Source organism: Scylla paramamosain, chromosome 8 (genome assembly GCF_035594125.1).
Source record: "Scylla paramamosain isolate STU-SP2022 chromosome 8, ASM3559412v1, whole genome shotgun sequence".
NCBI classification, from domain to species: Eukaryota; Metazoa; Arthropoda; class Malacostraca; order Decapoda; family Portunidae; genus Scylla; species Scylla paramamosain.
In genome coordinates, this window is record NC_087158.1 from 26302944 (window position 1) to 26318616 (window position 15673).

The window sequence follows — 15673 nt, forward strand, 5'->3', positions numbered from 1 at the left end:
GAGATTAATCTTCTTTGACTGAGGCTGTGGTAGTATTCCTGGGAAAAAAAAAAAAATGTGAGAAAAAAAAGTAGGGAATACTTCTATGAAAAAAAAAAAAATACAGTTTGTTTTTCTGTTTGCCCTTCCTTTCCCCCCTACAGGAGTTGCCGATACAAAGTAATCCTGAGCCACCTGTAGAATCAAGGCCTCACGGTCAACACACACACACATATACACACATACACACGCACGTATCTGTGTGTGTGTGTGTGTGCTAAGGAATCTATAGAGGCTTCTTTAGACTCCTTTGGTGTGTATTGTACCTAGTTGTACAGTCTTTGGAAAGTCTCAAATACCTTTTAAGTATCCCGCCCAATGTTGGAATACATAAATTTCAAATATATATAATTGTTTAAGTGAAAAAAATCCTTGAATCAGTCTTATAAAATATAAATTGGCTAAGAAATTTAACAAAATAAAATTATTAAAATCCGAAATATAGGTGAACCGGACCGAAACAGCTAGCAACAGATCCAGGTGGCGGTTCCCGCGCAAAACTTGTGTACGTGTGGTGCTTGTGTTTGTGTGTGGACCGCGCCGCCCGGCACCTGTCCTCCGCCTCAGAAGCCATGGGAATTTCAGATAAGAAGGATGTTAACCTACCGTGGTAGGTTGAGGATTAATCTTCTTTTGGCTTCTCCCATTAGGGGTTGCCGCATCAGTATGCGCCTTCCTCTGTCACACTTACCACTTGCATATCTTCTTTCATTGCGTCCATAAATCTTTTTGGGTTTCCTCTCTTCCTCCTGCCGGGTAGTTCCATTTCCAGCATCCTTCCCACATATGCCTTTTGACATACCCGAACCATCTCGTCTCGTCACTCCCAAGGTTGCATACCGCAACGTCTTCAATTAAGTTTGGAGACAAATTGGTAAATCACCATATAGCGGCTTATTTATCCTATTATAATAATAATTTAAATACTGTAGAAGTGAACCCTTATTGAAAGCCTTAAGGATACCCTCAATGGAGTCTATGGTGGATGTAATGAATATTGACCAATTAGGCCAGATTTTTTATAATAACTCAAGAGCAAGATGTTTTATATATATATATATATATATATATATATATATATATATATATATATATATATATATATATATATATATATATATTGCTATAATAAAGTTTTGAATGAAAGGGAATTCAAGTCAACAGGCTTACTTGGAAGAACGAGGGACATATGTTCAAAGTACAATGTAAACTTTATGAAATACCTGTTTGACTCTAGCTATGCAAAGAAGGCCAAATATGAAATAAAACATCAAAGATTTGATAATGATGGGTTATCTGACAGTGTCCGTGCCCTTCTGGCAAGTGAAAATTCATTTGACAATTATGTTTTAAATTTGATACTTGCTCCATTTTAGTCTGATGATAGTGTAATTTAAGAATAACTTATTTGTATAATTTAAAAATTTCATCTTTTATTCTATGTATAATTTTGAAATTGTTTAGGTAGTTGTAAGATTTCCCTTGTATACTTATAATTGACTCCTTTCTTTTAATACTCCAAATTTTATAACAATGTAATTTTTAGTCTCAAATTAATTTTATGAATGACAAGGTATTATGTTCTTTTCTCATGAAATATGTTTATAGTGTCCTATGTATCTTCTTTTGAAGGCATATACATTATAAAATTATTATGTATTAAGAACACTATAGTCTTTTTAGTACTAGAAGAATGGGCATTGGCTGAGCAGGGGAATTCTCCTTGAGCTGTGTTGCCATGTCTTTACAGGAACAATTAACAGTTTAACACCTTGATGGAAAGGACAGGCAATCCTCCTACCACCTCTCTCTCTTTCTCTCTCTCTTTCTCTCTCTCTCTCTCTCTCTCTCTCTCTCTCTCTCTCTCTCTCTCTCTCTCTCTCTCTCTCTCTCTCTCTCTCTCTCTCTCTCTCTCTCTCTCTCTCTCTCTCTCTCTCTCTCTCTCTCTGACCTGAGTCTGAGAGAGGGTGACCCTACTGATATGCACTCCAGGTGCTCGACCTACATGATAACTCCGCATAACTATGTTGTCAAATGTTATGATATTTATGCAAAATCCAGACTATTTATTATCTTAAAACTCAAACCATTCATAGCACTGCATGGTTTGATGAGCTGAATAATCCATACTTAATACTTGAATTTCAATAAAAAGTAAAAAGAACTGATATATTTAGGAGGAATTGTGCAATGTGGCAGAGCAGCTAACTGGGCTAGACCAACACATTCTTCCAACAGTAAAAAGAGTATAACCTAACCTAACCACGGGCTTTTGCCCCTTGACACCTCACTTAAGGACACTAACCTAACTTAACCAGGGGGGCTTTGCCCTCTGTGGACTCCAGTTAAGGACATTAACCTAACCTAATTTTGCTTTACCCCATATTGTATTTTAGAGATTTTTTTTTCCTTGTTTAAGTTTTTCCTCTAAAATTATTGATCTCCAAAAGTAACAGACTGAAGTCTTCTAGTCTTTGTGTTTTTAAAATTTGTTTATAAAGCTAAAAGTTTATTGTACTTTTTTCAGGCATTTTGATATATTTCAGTTTTTAGTTGTTTTCTTAAGTTTCATGGAAATTTTTAAGAAAATGTATAATGATTTTTTTAATTTGTAAATTTCAGATAATCCATACTGATGTGTTGTTCAGCATGTTTTTAGATATTTCGTTTTTATGAATTTGTGTTGAACTTTGTGGATGTGTATTTAGTTTTATACATTCTTAGCGGCTATATGTTTATTTTTTTATTTTATTTATTTATTTTTTTTTTTCAATGCTAGTATTCATTGTTGTGGTGATCATTAAAACTATTATATCTAATTAATATGTTCTGTGCTTAGGTCAGTAAAATCTAATTGAAGTTGTGTGTGTTTGTCTATATTTACCTAGTTGTGTTGTAAAGCCAAAAGCTCATTTTGTCCTATCTCAATAACCATATTTACCCAGTTTCTCTTTAAACATGTGTACAGTTTGCCAAAACCACTTCTTCCTTCAAAGAGGCATGTGTGTATGTGTGTGTGTGTGTGTGTGTGTGTGTGTGCGCGCGTGTGAGTGTGATTCACTGATTGTCATCTGCTAGTCACCCAGCCAGCCGTGTTTGAGTGTGTGTGTGTGTGTGTGTGTGTGTGTGTGTGTGTGTGTGTGTGTGTGTGTGCGTGTGTGTGTGTGTGTGTGTTTTATGATTGAAATTATGAAGACTTGATAGCTGAAATTTTTTCCATAGGGTGGAGAAGTACCGGCCAGCAACTTTGCAAGACCTGATCTCTCATGAGGATATTATTTCCACAAGTAAGTAATAAGAGAATGGTGACAGAGCATTCTATTTATTTTTATTTTGTTATTTAACTTTTTGTATCCGAGAGACTAACCAAGAGCAAGAAATAAGAAAACCACAGCATTTTTTTTTTTTCCAGAAAGAATCAGGAGAGGAATCAAAAGAGTTAGTTAAATTAGTTAAGATGGCTAGATAATCTTGAAATGGTTCAAATCATGGTGAGGGGAAATACTATTTACAAATAGGAAATGCAGAAATAGGAAGAGACTTCCAGGGTTTACCAGTAATAGAAATGAAAAAGTTATGTACTAGTTGACTCTTGTATTAGTAAGGTGAACAGTAGAGGGATGATGAAGATAAACCTTGGAGTGGTGAGCAAAAGAACAACAGTGAGACTCCAATAGTGGTTGTGATCAGAGACAGCACTATGAGGTAAAATCATCATCATATCCATACAATTTCACAGGCTGATGATATGTGATTGTCTCATTGGTATTGCCAAAGTAACAGAAGATGTTTGACAATGTAACCAACATATTAAATGTCATTTGTCTTTCCTAGAAGAAAGTAGAGTGGAGGTGGAAGAAGCAGGTGGAATCCCTGCACAGCTGGGTGAGGCAAGTGGTACTCATTGGAGTACCTGGATAGTAGTATCCATTTCACCCACGCACCATACCAAATGAAGGATGAAGATTAAAGAAATTATTTACTCATCTTTATTTAATTTACTTTATTCATTGTACCTTAACCATTTTTTACAAGTTCTATATTTTTTCTCCAGTTAATTATTACTCATCTTTATTTTATTTACTTTATTCATTGTATTATAACCAGTTTTTACAAGTTCTATATTTTTTTCCCATTTAATCAGGAACCAGGTAATTTTTCCCTGTGTTCTTGAGTCATCATAGCATTATTTAGTCACAAAATCAGTCATTTGAATGAATTACCAGTGCTTTTATTTCCATTGAATAAACAATGAAGTGATCATACATAATATATGTATATCTTCACATATTGTTCACATTTCACAGCATGTGATTTTCAAGATCTCATGTATCACAACTTTCAACACAATTTTAATCTTTTAGATTATTCTCCTTTTTTTTTTTATTTATTTATTTATTTATTTTTTCAAAGCTCTTGTTCTTGTATCACTCATTGTAATATTAGCTCCTCCCAGTTTGATGATTGATGTTATTTACAAGATTAAAGCAAATTTTTTTTTATGATCTTAAGCTTTTAAATTTTGTGCTTAAAATACTATGTTAACATGTTTAGATACTACTTCATATACAGTGGTATGGTAGTTAACAAGCTCATTAGATTTATATGGCCTTGTTAGCCAATCAGATCTGACTGGAGTAATTTAACGAGAATTAAAAAAAAAAACATTTTCTCTTAGTACAGAAAGAGAAGTTGGCACTTATTTTTTTATTTTTTTATTTTTTTATTTATTTATTTATTTATTTTTTCAGTTGAGCGCTTCATAGATGCAGATCACCTACCTCATCTTCTCCTATATGGACCACCAGGCACAGGAAAGACTTCCACTATTTTGGCTTGTGCTCGTAAGCTTTATACACCAAAGGAATTCAATTCAATGGTATGTTTTTCTTTGTTCATTTTACATCCATATATTCAATCTTACTTTCTCTCATCAATACCCATGTTTTAGCCCCTTACAGTAAAATCAGTGTTTTCTATGATAAACTTTTTTATTAATTTTGTAGTGATCTGCATCTAAAAATTCTTTTAATTTATCTCCACAACTTTATTTCAGATGCAATTAAATTCAACAAATATTTTTTATATATACAATGTAAATAATATTCCCAAATAATGGAGTAGCTAAATGAATATGTTTGCAGATAGGAGAAAAATTATGAAACCACTGTGAACTGCTGAGATGGGCTACAGAAAGATGTCAACGGGGCACAGTAACTTTGCATAGAATTGCAAAAAGACAGACTGGAAGTTAAATTTTTTAAGCTTTCATTGCAATGAAGTGGACTAAAATAGAAATTTCCTGGAAAATGTGATAGCAAAAAGTTAGTATAAAAGAATAGTTACAAGTAAAAAGTTAGTGTAAAACTTTTTGCTACATGACTGTGTTTGCAGATTACAAAAAGTATATGAAACATCATTGTGAGCTTGTGAAACAAACTATAGAAAGATGTGGATAAGCTCTGTAGATTGAGATGGTTTTGGATAAAGGTTCATTGTCATTGCCTTATTTTTTATTTTATTTATTTATTTATTTATTCATTTATTTATTTATTTACTTTATTTTGTTTATTTATTATTATTATTATTATTATTATTATTATTATTATTATTATTATTATTATTATTATTATTATTATTTTATTTATTTATTTTTTTCCATCAGTTCACAAATTAAGAATAGTAGTTGTGCCCTTCTTAAATTTCAGATTTATGTCCATTCATATATATTGTTTGTGCCCTTCTTAAATTTCAGATGTATGTCCATTCATTTATATTGTTTGTGCCCTTCTTAAATTTCAGATGTATTTCTTTTCATATATATTATTTTTAATGCTCCTTTTATAACTTCAGGTTTTGGAGTTAAATGCCTCTGATGATCGTGGTATTGGTGTTGTGAGGGAGAGGATCTTGAATTTTGCCAGTACACGGACCATTTTCAAATCAGGTTTCAAATTGGTTATTTTGGATGAAGCTGATGCCATGACAAATGATGCCCAAAATGCATTAAGAAGAGGCAAGTTTATATATATATATATATATATATATATATATATATATATATATATATATATATATATATATATATATATATATATATATATATATATATATATATATATATATTTATTTATTTATATAAGCTTTAAAATAATGAAATGCATGAGGAGGGTAAATGATTAGTAGATTGCTGCTAGAGATAGAATGCTTCAAGTATCTAGGGTTGCATGTCACTTTTCCCTTGATTGGACTGGCTTGAGTCCCAGTTAATTTGATATATTGAGGTTTTACTGTATCCACAAATAGCAGTGTTGAAGTTTTGCTATTGTAGAATTTTTATGTTTATAGGATCAAGTAAAGATATTGATCAGTTACAAATGAAACTTGCAGGACAATTTTCTAATATCAAGTGAGTCCATTTAGTTTGGCATCTGTTGATTCCTTTCTTTGACCAGGAATGGCATTCATAAAGCCTCTAAGTGTGTTTCAAAGTTTCGAGACTGCAAATAGAAATGTTACTAAAAACTTTTATCCTTTGGTGGATATTGCTTATTAAAAAAGGTAAAACTTCCAATTCCTAAGGCTTGCAGTTTATGGACCTAAAGTGCAAAAAATCTCTACTCATTGTCCTTACAAAATTGTTTGTTTACTTGTAAAGATGCAGTTCCTTGCTCTATAACAATTCAAAGGTGTCAGACCTCAAAAAGAATTGCAAGTGATCTTGATCATGCTTTAAGTGACTCAGGATTCCTTCTTACAAGTCAGGACTTTAGAATGGCAACTCCTGTAGGGAGAAACAAGCAGAACAAGTCAGGACTTTAGAATGGCAACTCCTGTAGGGAGAAACAAACAGAACAAACAGGAAAATCCATCACATTTCTACAGGAACTCCCTCACTGCCTCAATCATCCTTTCATTTGTCTCTACACAGTCCTACATCTACCACACCACATTCTCTCCAGGACTCCTTCATTGCTTCAAGCATCCTTTCATTTGTCTCTATACAGTCCCAGAAGCAATACCATTAATTCCTTTCCTGTCTTCTCCACTCTTGCAATCCTATTATATTGGTCAGAATCATGCACATCATCACTCATATAACTTTTACACTCTAGCATCACATCTACTGTCATCCTCTCCCATATCACACATCTGACACACTTTGCTGCATGACTCAGACCATCTATAATTCCTTTCATTCACATCCATACACTGCCCCAGCTCAGATGAGATCAGCATCCAGATTTCCCTCATACCACTTTTCAAAAACTTTTTTAAAAGTTTTAAAAGCTGATTTACATACTTGTAAATATTTACTTATCATGATAGTCTTCCTTGAGGAGTATGCTGAATTTTTCCCCTTTTTCTCAGTTCAGTTTAGTTCCCAAATTATTATTAACACGCTTTAAGAAAATAGAATGAACAGACACAAGGGAGCCAAGTGGCTTTGCATTGCTAGCATAGTGTGGCTAACCCAGTGTGAAATAGCCTTAATCATAAGGTAATAATGGGGACCATCCTTACTTTTCAAGTCATTTCTGTATCTTACAATTCTTTATCAAGGTTCTTTATTCTTTATCAAGCTGACATACCTTGAACTGATTGCTTTCACTTGGCTTTAGAATATTGAATACACAAGCTTGTTTTCTCAGTTGTATTAAGGTATTATCTCAATACATAAAGAATGAAAACCCTGCCATTATTTGTGTATCTAGTTGTGGCTTACAGGAAGAGTCTGTGCTCATGCCATCTTGTCTTGATATTTGCTATTATCCAATGTCTTTTTAAAATTATGTATTATCCTAACATGTACTACATCTCTTTCCAACTCATTCCAAACTCCAACAATTCATTGTGGAAAGCTGTTCTTTTTTATATCCCTTCTGCACACTTCCTTCTTCACCTTCAGGTCATGTTCTCTTACACTTCTGTAATTTCTCATCTGCAGTCCAGTTTCTCAATTCCTGATATGATCTTGCGATCAGATCTCCTCTCTCTCTTCTCTCTTGCAAAGTAAGGAGTGTGTTTCCTCTAATTAACAAAACTTTTCATTGTTATTTTATCACTACCTTTTCCTTTCCAGTAATTGAAAAGTTCACTGAAAATGTTCGTTTTTGTCTCATCTGCAACTATTTAAGCAAGATTATTCCTGCCATCCAGTCCCGCTGTACACGGTTCAGATTTGGACCCCTTACTTCAGAGCAGATCCTTCCCAGGCTGAATTATGTTATAGAAGAGGAACAGTAAGTTAACAGCTCGCTATGTATTTTCTTGCTGAATTACAGTCCTTAATTGATTTACAAATTAATATAATACAAAGGGGATATTTATTGTAGCCAGTACTGCAATATGGAGGAGGCAATTGTTTTTGGATTTCAAAGACTGCATATCACATGTTTATTTCAAGTGAGCAGCTATTGGCTACTGTTTTATGTTCTGATATTATGTAATATGCTACGTACTATGTAGGCAATCTCTTTGTTTAAAGCTGTTCATGCACCATGTACAGCTATGATATTTGACAATATTACTGAATTCTGAAATTATTCCTCTGCCATCTTGATACATAGTATCTCTTCAGTAACCAGGTTTCTGCAAGTCTAGTGAAGAGTGAACCCTTACTATAAATACATATTGCAGGATCAGTGTAACTGAGGATGGCAGAAAAGCCTTGTTGACCCTTTCTGGTGGAGATATGAGAAGGATCTTAAATATTCTTCAGTCTACATCAATGGCATTCAATGAGGTGAGTGTTAAATCTTTACATTTCTTTTATTTCACTGTGTTTAAACTTTTAATAAAGCACGAGTGCCATAGAGTGGATTATGAGACAAGAACATACGCTCATACCTCGGTACTACGGACCAAAATGGGGGAACATCGATCCGATGAAGCTGATTGTCCGTACTTACAGACACTAAGTGTTAGGTTATGTTATGTTATCAACAATTACATTACGAAAGATTGAGGAATAAATACAGTACTGTACAGTACTCTTAATCAAGCACACCATGCCGTCCCATGGTAGCCATGGTCAGTATCCAGAAGAGTAACAGCAGTGACAAGGAAGATGAGATGCTGGTGACATTGCTGGAAAACTATTGAAGTGCATAGCTGTATGGACACTGAGCTACAATTTGTGGAACACTCCAAGAGTAGAGATATTAGCATTCATTTTGGAAATGTCAGAATTCTTTGGGAAGCCATAATTAAAGAACAATTCCAAAGTGGCAAGCAATTAAAATTAGACAGCTTTTTCAAATCAGTACAGACTCTGCGATCACCTGATGCACCAGCAGTACCAGCCTGTCCATCCACACTGTCACCTAATGAACCACCAGCCTGTTCACTTTCACTGTCACCAATGAACCACCAGCCTCTACCTCACATTGTTCTCATACTGATGATACATCTGTACCATCAGCACAGCCTACAACCATTAGTACATTATTGGAGCTGCAAAGCTGGCTAGTACTGTTGGTTCATCAGGTGAACATAGAGGCAGTACTGGTTTGAAAGAGCTGTCTAATTCTAATTGCTTGCCACTTTGAAATTGTTCTTTAATTGTGGCTTTGCGAAGAATTTTGAGATTTCCATAATGAACACTGATATCTCTATTCTTGATGTGTTCCACAAATTGTAGCAGTGTCCATACAGCCACACACCTCCAATAGTTTTGGCAGTGTCACCAGCATCTTGTCTTCCTCATCACTGCTGCTACTCAAATTGGGTCAGGTGCTCCAAATTTTGTCTGCTGCTTCGAGATCTGTTAAATTAAGGTCCGTAGTACTGAGGTATGAGTGTACTATGTTTTGTGTCAGTATGTACAAAATTGTCTTTGAGCTTGATTTTGGTAAATATCCTAAATTTTAATTCTTCATGGTTAAATCTCCCGAAGCATATAATTTCTGAAAGGTTCTTTCTCTTTCAGGTAACAGAAGATAATGTATATTCGTGTGTAGGCCATCCATTACGTTCAGATATCACCAACATCCTGAACTGGATGTTGAATGAAGAATTTGAGACTGCCTACAAGAGTATCCTTTTTACTTAAAATAGTTACATGTGGTGATATAGTAGGAATGGTAACCATCTTCATAAACATCAAAAGGGGAAACATTTCTCAAGATTTGGAATTGAGAATAGGGTGGTACTGGAAGTAGATTAAAAAAATAAATAAGTAAATAAAAAAGAAAAAAAATAAAGAATCTGAAAATTATGAGTAGGTGGAGAAAGTTTAGAGCTAATCTATCACCTAATGATGATGATAAGGCTTTCCCTGCACATGAAAGACAGACTGTTGATGACGTGGAAAATAGAAAGCTATCATGGAAAAACTTTGCATCCTAAAGATCACATGCAAAGACTGGAATGAACTGAAATGAGCATGATTTGGATGTTGTACTACTGTGAGGGATGATCAAACTGTTCTTATATACATGAAGTTGTTATCAGAATAGCTAAGTAGACTACTTTCTTTTAGTTTAATTTTTCTGTGAATATATATATATATATATATATATATATATATATATATATATATATATATATATATATATATATATATATATATATATATATATATATATATATATATATATTATTTTTTTTTTCTCTTTGCCTCGTATATTTATTAATTTATTCCTCAATGTTGTGTATGGAAAATCTTGAAATCAAATTTTATTGAAGAATCTTAACTATATGATCAGAAGTGGCTGAACTGAAAGTGGCAAAGGGACTTGCTCTTCATGATATCTTAACAGAACTCCATACATTCTCACACAGAAGTAAGTTAAAGGATTTTTTGGGATATCTTGTTCAATAATGAGAATTAGCAGATTGTGTTGGTTTGGCAGTACGAAGAAAATGTCATTGGGTAAAACAGGTAAGATTTATTTATAGGATGAAGTCTTCAAGAAATTTAAAGTTGCTTAAGTACTGAAGAGGATGTAGTAATGAAGCACATATACCCCCAGGCAACATGAGTAACTCATGTTCTAGGGTAATGCCAGCATAAATTCAGATGTTCATAGGGTTTTATCTTTCATAAAGAGAGGGAAATTCTCTCTCTCTCTCTCTCTCTCTCTCTCTCTCTCTGGTTTAGGCTCTGTGGATCTTAGTTGCTGAAATTTATTCAGATGTCTTCCAGGTATCCTTTCTTTACATACATATAAATCTGGAGGTGCATGGAAATTATTAACAGATCCTCATATTTAGGGGTGTCTGTGATCCTTAACTTCTGTGAATATTGGGCTTCACGTATGTATTGTACAAGTCTTGAAATGAAATCAGTTATATAAGGTATGGTAGGGGGGCAGGGAAATGCTACAAATATATTTTACATTGATCTTTTGTTATACTCCTTGTTTTGATTCAAGAAATATATTTGGTTAAGATACTGATTAGCATTTTAACATCTATAAATATTTTCAGCCCCTTGTTCATGATGATGAAATATTCAGTCTCAAAAATTATGAATTAATTTCTTTAAATGAAAGAAATTGCTATATTTGGTGTGCAGTAAAACTAACTTCAACCATTTTCAGTTGAATTTCCAGTGGAAGCAAGAGTGAAGCTAATACAGGACATGGCAGAGATAGAATGGCATCTCTCAGCCGGGGCATCTGAAAAGATACAACTCTCTGCAGTCATAGCAGCATTTGCAAAAGTCAAGTACATGGTTGCAGAGATGGCATCCACTTGAATTTAAAGAATAATGAAGCAAAGGAATATTAAACCTTGTCTTTGTATTGCTATTATTAAATCAGGCATTGGAATTAAAGGCTGACATCCTCCTTAGAGGGGCATATGCGAGACAGTATGTTGCACCATACATCATAACATAAGAATAAAAGTACAGGTTACTCATGAATAAATATTTTTCTATGGTATACTTTTCATGTTATTCAGCATCATGTCTTTCATTATTTTTTTTTTGCGGAGAGTCAATATTGATTGTCACTGGTCCATCATTTTCAATGTGCACTTGCATCATTGCTCCAAACTTTCCATCTGGAAAGTAATGGAAAATATTAATCACTATAAAATGGTTCATTTATAATTTCACCAATAACTGCAGTATTCCCTTCTATAACTGGGTTAATGAGGCTGAGTCACTTAAATATGGAAAATCCCAGATATGGTGCAATGATCTGAATGAACTCTCAAAGCAGGATCAGCAGACTGGCAAGAAAACTGTGAAGAATGTTGCTCAAGAAGTTGTCAGTACAGTAAAACCTTCATAAGCTGACAAATAAGTGAAATATTAAATTAAGACTCCAATAAGGCAATTTCTGCAAAATATTTGAAAGTGAGCATTGTATTTACTAAACCGAGTCAAGCCAGACCAAGCTTGGCATAATCTTTGCAATAATAATTACTCCACAGGTTATGACAATGCTAAGGAAGGCTGCTGGTCCTGGCTTTGGCTGAATATTAGAAAGTTTAGCCTTTGCAACACCACCTCCCTGATGCAATCTTGTTTATAGCTTTTTGCTGCATGACTGTTTTGATCAAAAGCTTTCCAGGAATGAATTTTGGGCCATAAACTTCATGTAATTACACTTACATTACAAGTGCAGTGCTGTGCTCTCTGAGAGAAATAATGTCCTACTTTGTGATATTTAATTGGAATAATAGTAAGGGCTGTCGTTTATATATCTGCTTACAATTGGTCCCCACCTTTGCTCTATCACTAGGTGGGGAAAAAAAATAAACAAATAAAAAATAAATAAAGAAGTCAAAAGTGTTACAATGAAATGCTGTGAACTGATTAAAAAAAGTTATCCATCTGTAGGTTATAAACCACAATACTGTAATATTTATCAACTGGTGTTTCATAACCTAGAGGCTAGTCTGTCCTAGCAGGAACATCTTTATCCCTCGGCATTTAAATTTAAAATAAATATTAATGTTACTATCATACCTTTAATCATCTCACTCTTATATTGCCTGCGTAGCTGAGTTAGGAAGTTTTCATAAAACTGTTGTGCAGATTCTCCTGTCATCGCATGACGGTAGTCAGGTTTGTTACCTTTCAGCTCACAGTACAGTGTAAACTGTAAAAAAAAATATATATATATAATATATATATATATATATATATATATATATATATATATATATATATATATATATATATATATATTGGAACCTTGGTTATTGAATGCCTGTCTGTCATAAGCCGCTAAGACAGGCTTGACTGCCGTCTGGGAACGGATTAATCCATTTTACATTGATTTATATGGGGAAAATTGTTTCAATTTTCGAACATTTTGAATTTCAGACGGCATTCACGAAGGAATTACGTTTTAAAACTGAGGTTCCACTGTACATGTGTGCATATATATATATATATATATATATATATATATATATATATATATATATATATATATATATATATATATATATATATATATATATATATATGGAATAAATAAAAGATACTGTTTAAAATTTAAATTTTATATCATCAACACTTCAGTTTAGTGAAAATAAACACCTTATTTCTTTACTACAACAACATTGCACACCTGAGAAACACTGAGTATCTCAAGACCAGCATCCCTTGCACCCAGCTGCCATCGTTTCCCATTTGCATCTTCAAACAGACGAGCATTCAGTATCTTCCTTACTCTGTAGTGTAAAGAAACATGTTTAGCAATATGGTAAGGGATACAAAATCAAATTAATGGATGTTGGAGTGCAAATGCATATTAACAATATTACTATGGGTTTCAGAGGCAGCTTTTCAAGAATAATTAATAAACTTTGGCAGCTTGTTTCAGATTGCTAATTTTCATCACTATGGTCAAGTGACAAAAGTGGATAATAAAAGTACTGCCTAAGTAAACTTACTGTGTGTAAGACTGAGCCAGTCACTGAACGTTAGAAAGTCGTCGTGATGTCTCTCCATTAGCTCTACCTCCATATAGCTGCAACCCACCGATGAATAACAAATGATGCTTCTACTACTGCCAGCATTACAATGAATCCAGTGTCATCAAATTACTGTAATGATATTTTAGAGGGGGGAGGGGAAAAATGTATCTATCGCCTTTTTGAGACTGTTGCTGCTATCATTGACTGAGCTGTCAATACTAGTGGTAGATAACATGCCACACTACAGCTAGCTGCCTGACAAAGGAAAATCACTGATCCACCACAGTGACTAAGAAAGTGGCTGGAATACTGCAGATTACCCTGTCCAATTTATACCACACTGCTAACAGAACTGGACAGAACCACAGTACACAGTGGACAATGTTATCATGAATGAGCTCATGAGGTACATAATTTGCCTGCCACTTGCTCATCCTGAAGTCAATGCCATCGAGCAGGTGTGGGTTGTGCATGAAATGCCACATGCACTACTTGCTGCAACATTTTATCCAGATGGACCTGAAGGCCAGGCTGGAGGAGACAAGGCTTTGCACCACAGCAGAAGTGTGGGCAGCTGCAGTTCACAGATTTCAAGCTTTTACAGAAGAGTGCTGGTCTACATATACATGAGGCTGAGGATCTTGTCATCATCAACCTTGACAGCAATGACATAATTTCTTTCTTGATGGAGATGAGGAATGAAATACAGTGTGTGCTGAGTACTATGCATAATTTACATATCTATCACATTTCATTTAATTTTCATCAATGATGTATGCCTGGAAATGACATTACTTCACAAATTCTAAGCATGAAAGTAGTTGGTACAGTATAATAAGATGAGAGGAAAATGAAAGTTCATAATGCTTTCAAATAATCTATAGGAATAAAAGGAAGTTTTAACTACAGCAAAGAAAAATAAGGAAATTCAGCTTAATATAAATATAAGCTCATGATGTGCTGCAATGTCACATAAAAGGAAATGACAGGCTTTGTTCCCCAGATATTACAATTGTTTGCTAATACTGGATAAAAGCAAAAAAGGTAGCTTCACAGTAATAAATGGAGGCAGCATTATATCACTGATGGAGAGGATAACAGAGGGCAGAACCTAGAAACAGTGATGTCCCAATGACATCCTAATACCATGATGTGTCAGGCAGTTGGCTAGGTCTTATGCACAGTAAATTTACTAAGGTGATTACCTTTATTGTCCACTTTTGTTACTTGCCCATAATGACAAAAATTAGTAGTGTCTGAAACAAGCTCTGTCAAAGTATGATCCCAAATCATCAGTTTATGAAAGAGAGAGAGAGAGAGAGAGAGAGAGAGAGAGAGAGAGAGAGAGAGAGAGAGAGAGAGAGAGAGAGAGAGAGAGAGAGAGAGAGAGAGAGAGAGAGAGAGAGAGAGAGAGAGAGAGAGAGAGAGAGAGAGAATCATGACCTCTGAAATCCACAGTAAACTTTTGTTGAACACTAACCTCCATAAATGTGGAACATATAATGAATGTAAACTATGAATAAAAACATGGTTGATTTTTAGGTTCCACATAGAATTAGTGTTTGATGCACAGTGGAACGTAAGATTAGGATAAGTAGATGATAACTGTGGAAGTATATTATTGATTTAAATTTAATTGTCTAAGCATAGAAATAGTAAGGTATGACAAGACCAAGATCAGTGCAAGAGGTAAGTGGCTGGATACATATGATGAAACCAGAGTCTGCATGATGGAATGACTATCACTAAT

At 34.1% G+C, this 15673-nt stretch overlaps 1 protein-coding gene across 1 annotated transcript; it reads left to right on the plus strand.

Annotated features, from left to right (window-relative positions):
* The first annotated feature begins 143 nt into the window (after window positions 1-143).
* Window positions 144-12867, plus strand: LOC135103048 (replication factor C subunit 5-like). The gene is made up of 10 exons (XM_064008959.1): window positions 144-292; window positions 485-649; window positions 3262-3326; window positions 4791-4918; window positions 5893-6055; window positions 8123-8282; window positions 8680-8785; window positions 9971-10076; window positions 10749-10826; window positions 11586-12867. The coding sequence occupies exons 2-10, from the start codon at window positions 612-614 to the stop codon at window positions 11741-11743; spliced, it is 1002 nt and encodes a 333-aa protein (XP_063865029.1). The 5' UTR covers window positions 144-292; window positions 485-611; the 3' UTR covers window positions 11744-12867.
* Window positions 12868-15673: the final 2806 nt, after the last annotated feature.

Coding starts and splice junctions, on each gene's coding strand:
- LOC135103048 (XM_064008959.1), top strand. CDS start 612: ATGGGAATTTCAGATAAGAAGGATGTTAACCTACCGTG. Junction 650..3,261: donor AAGGATGTTAACCTACCGTG/GTAGGTTGAGGA, acceptor TTTTTTCCATAG/GGTGGAGAAGTACCGGCCAG. Junction 8,786..9,970: donor CATCAATGGCATTCAATGAG/GTGAGTGTTAAA, acceptor TTTCTCTTTCAG/GTAACAGAAGATAATGTATA.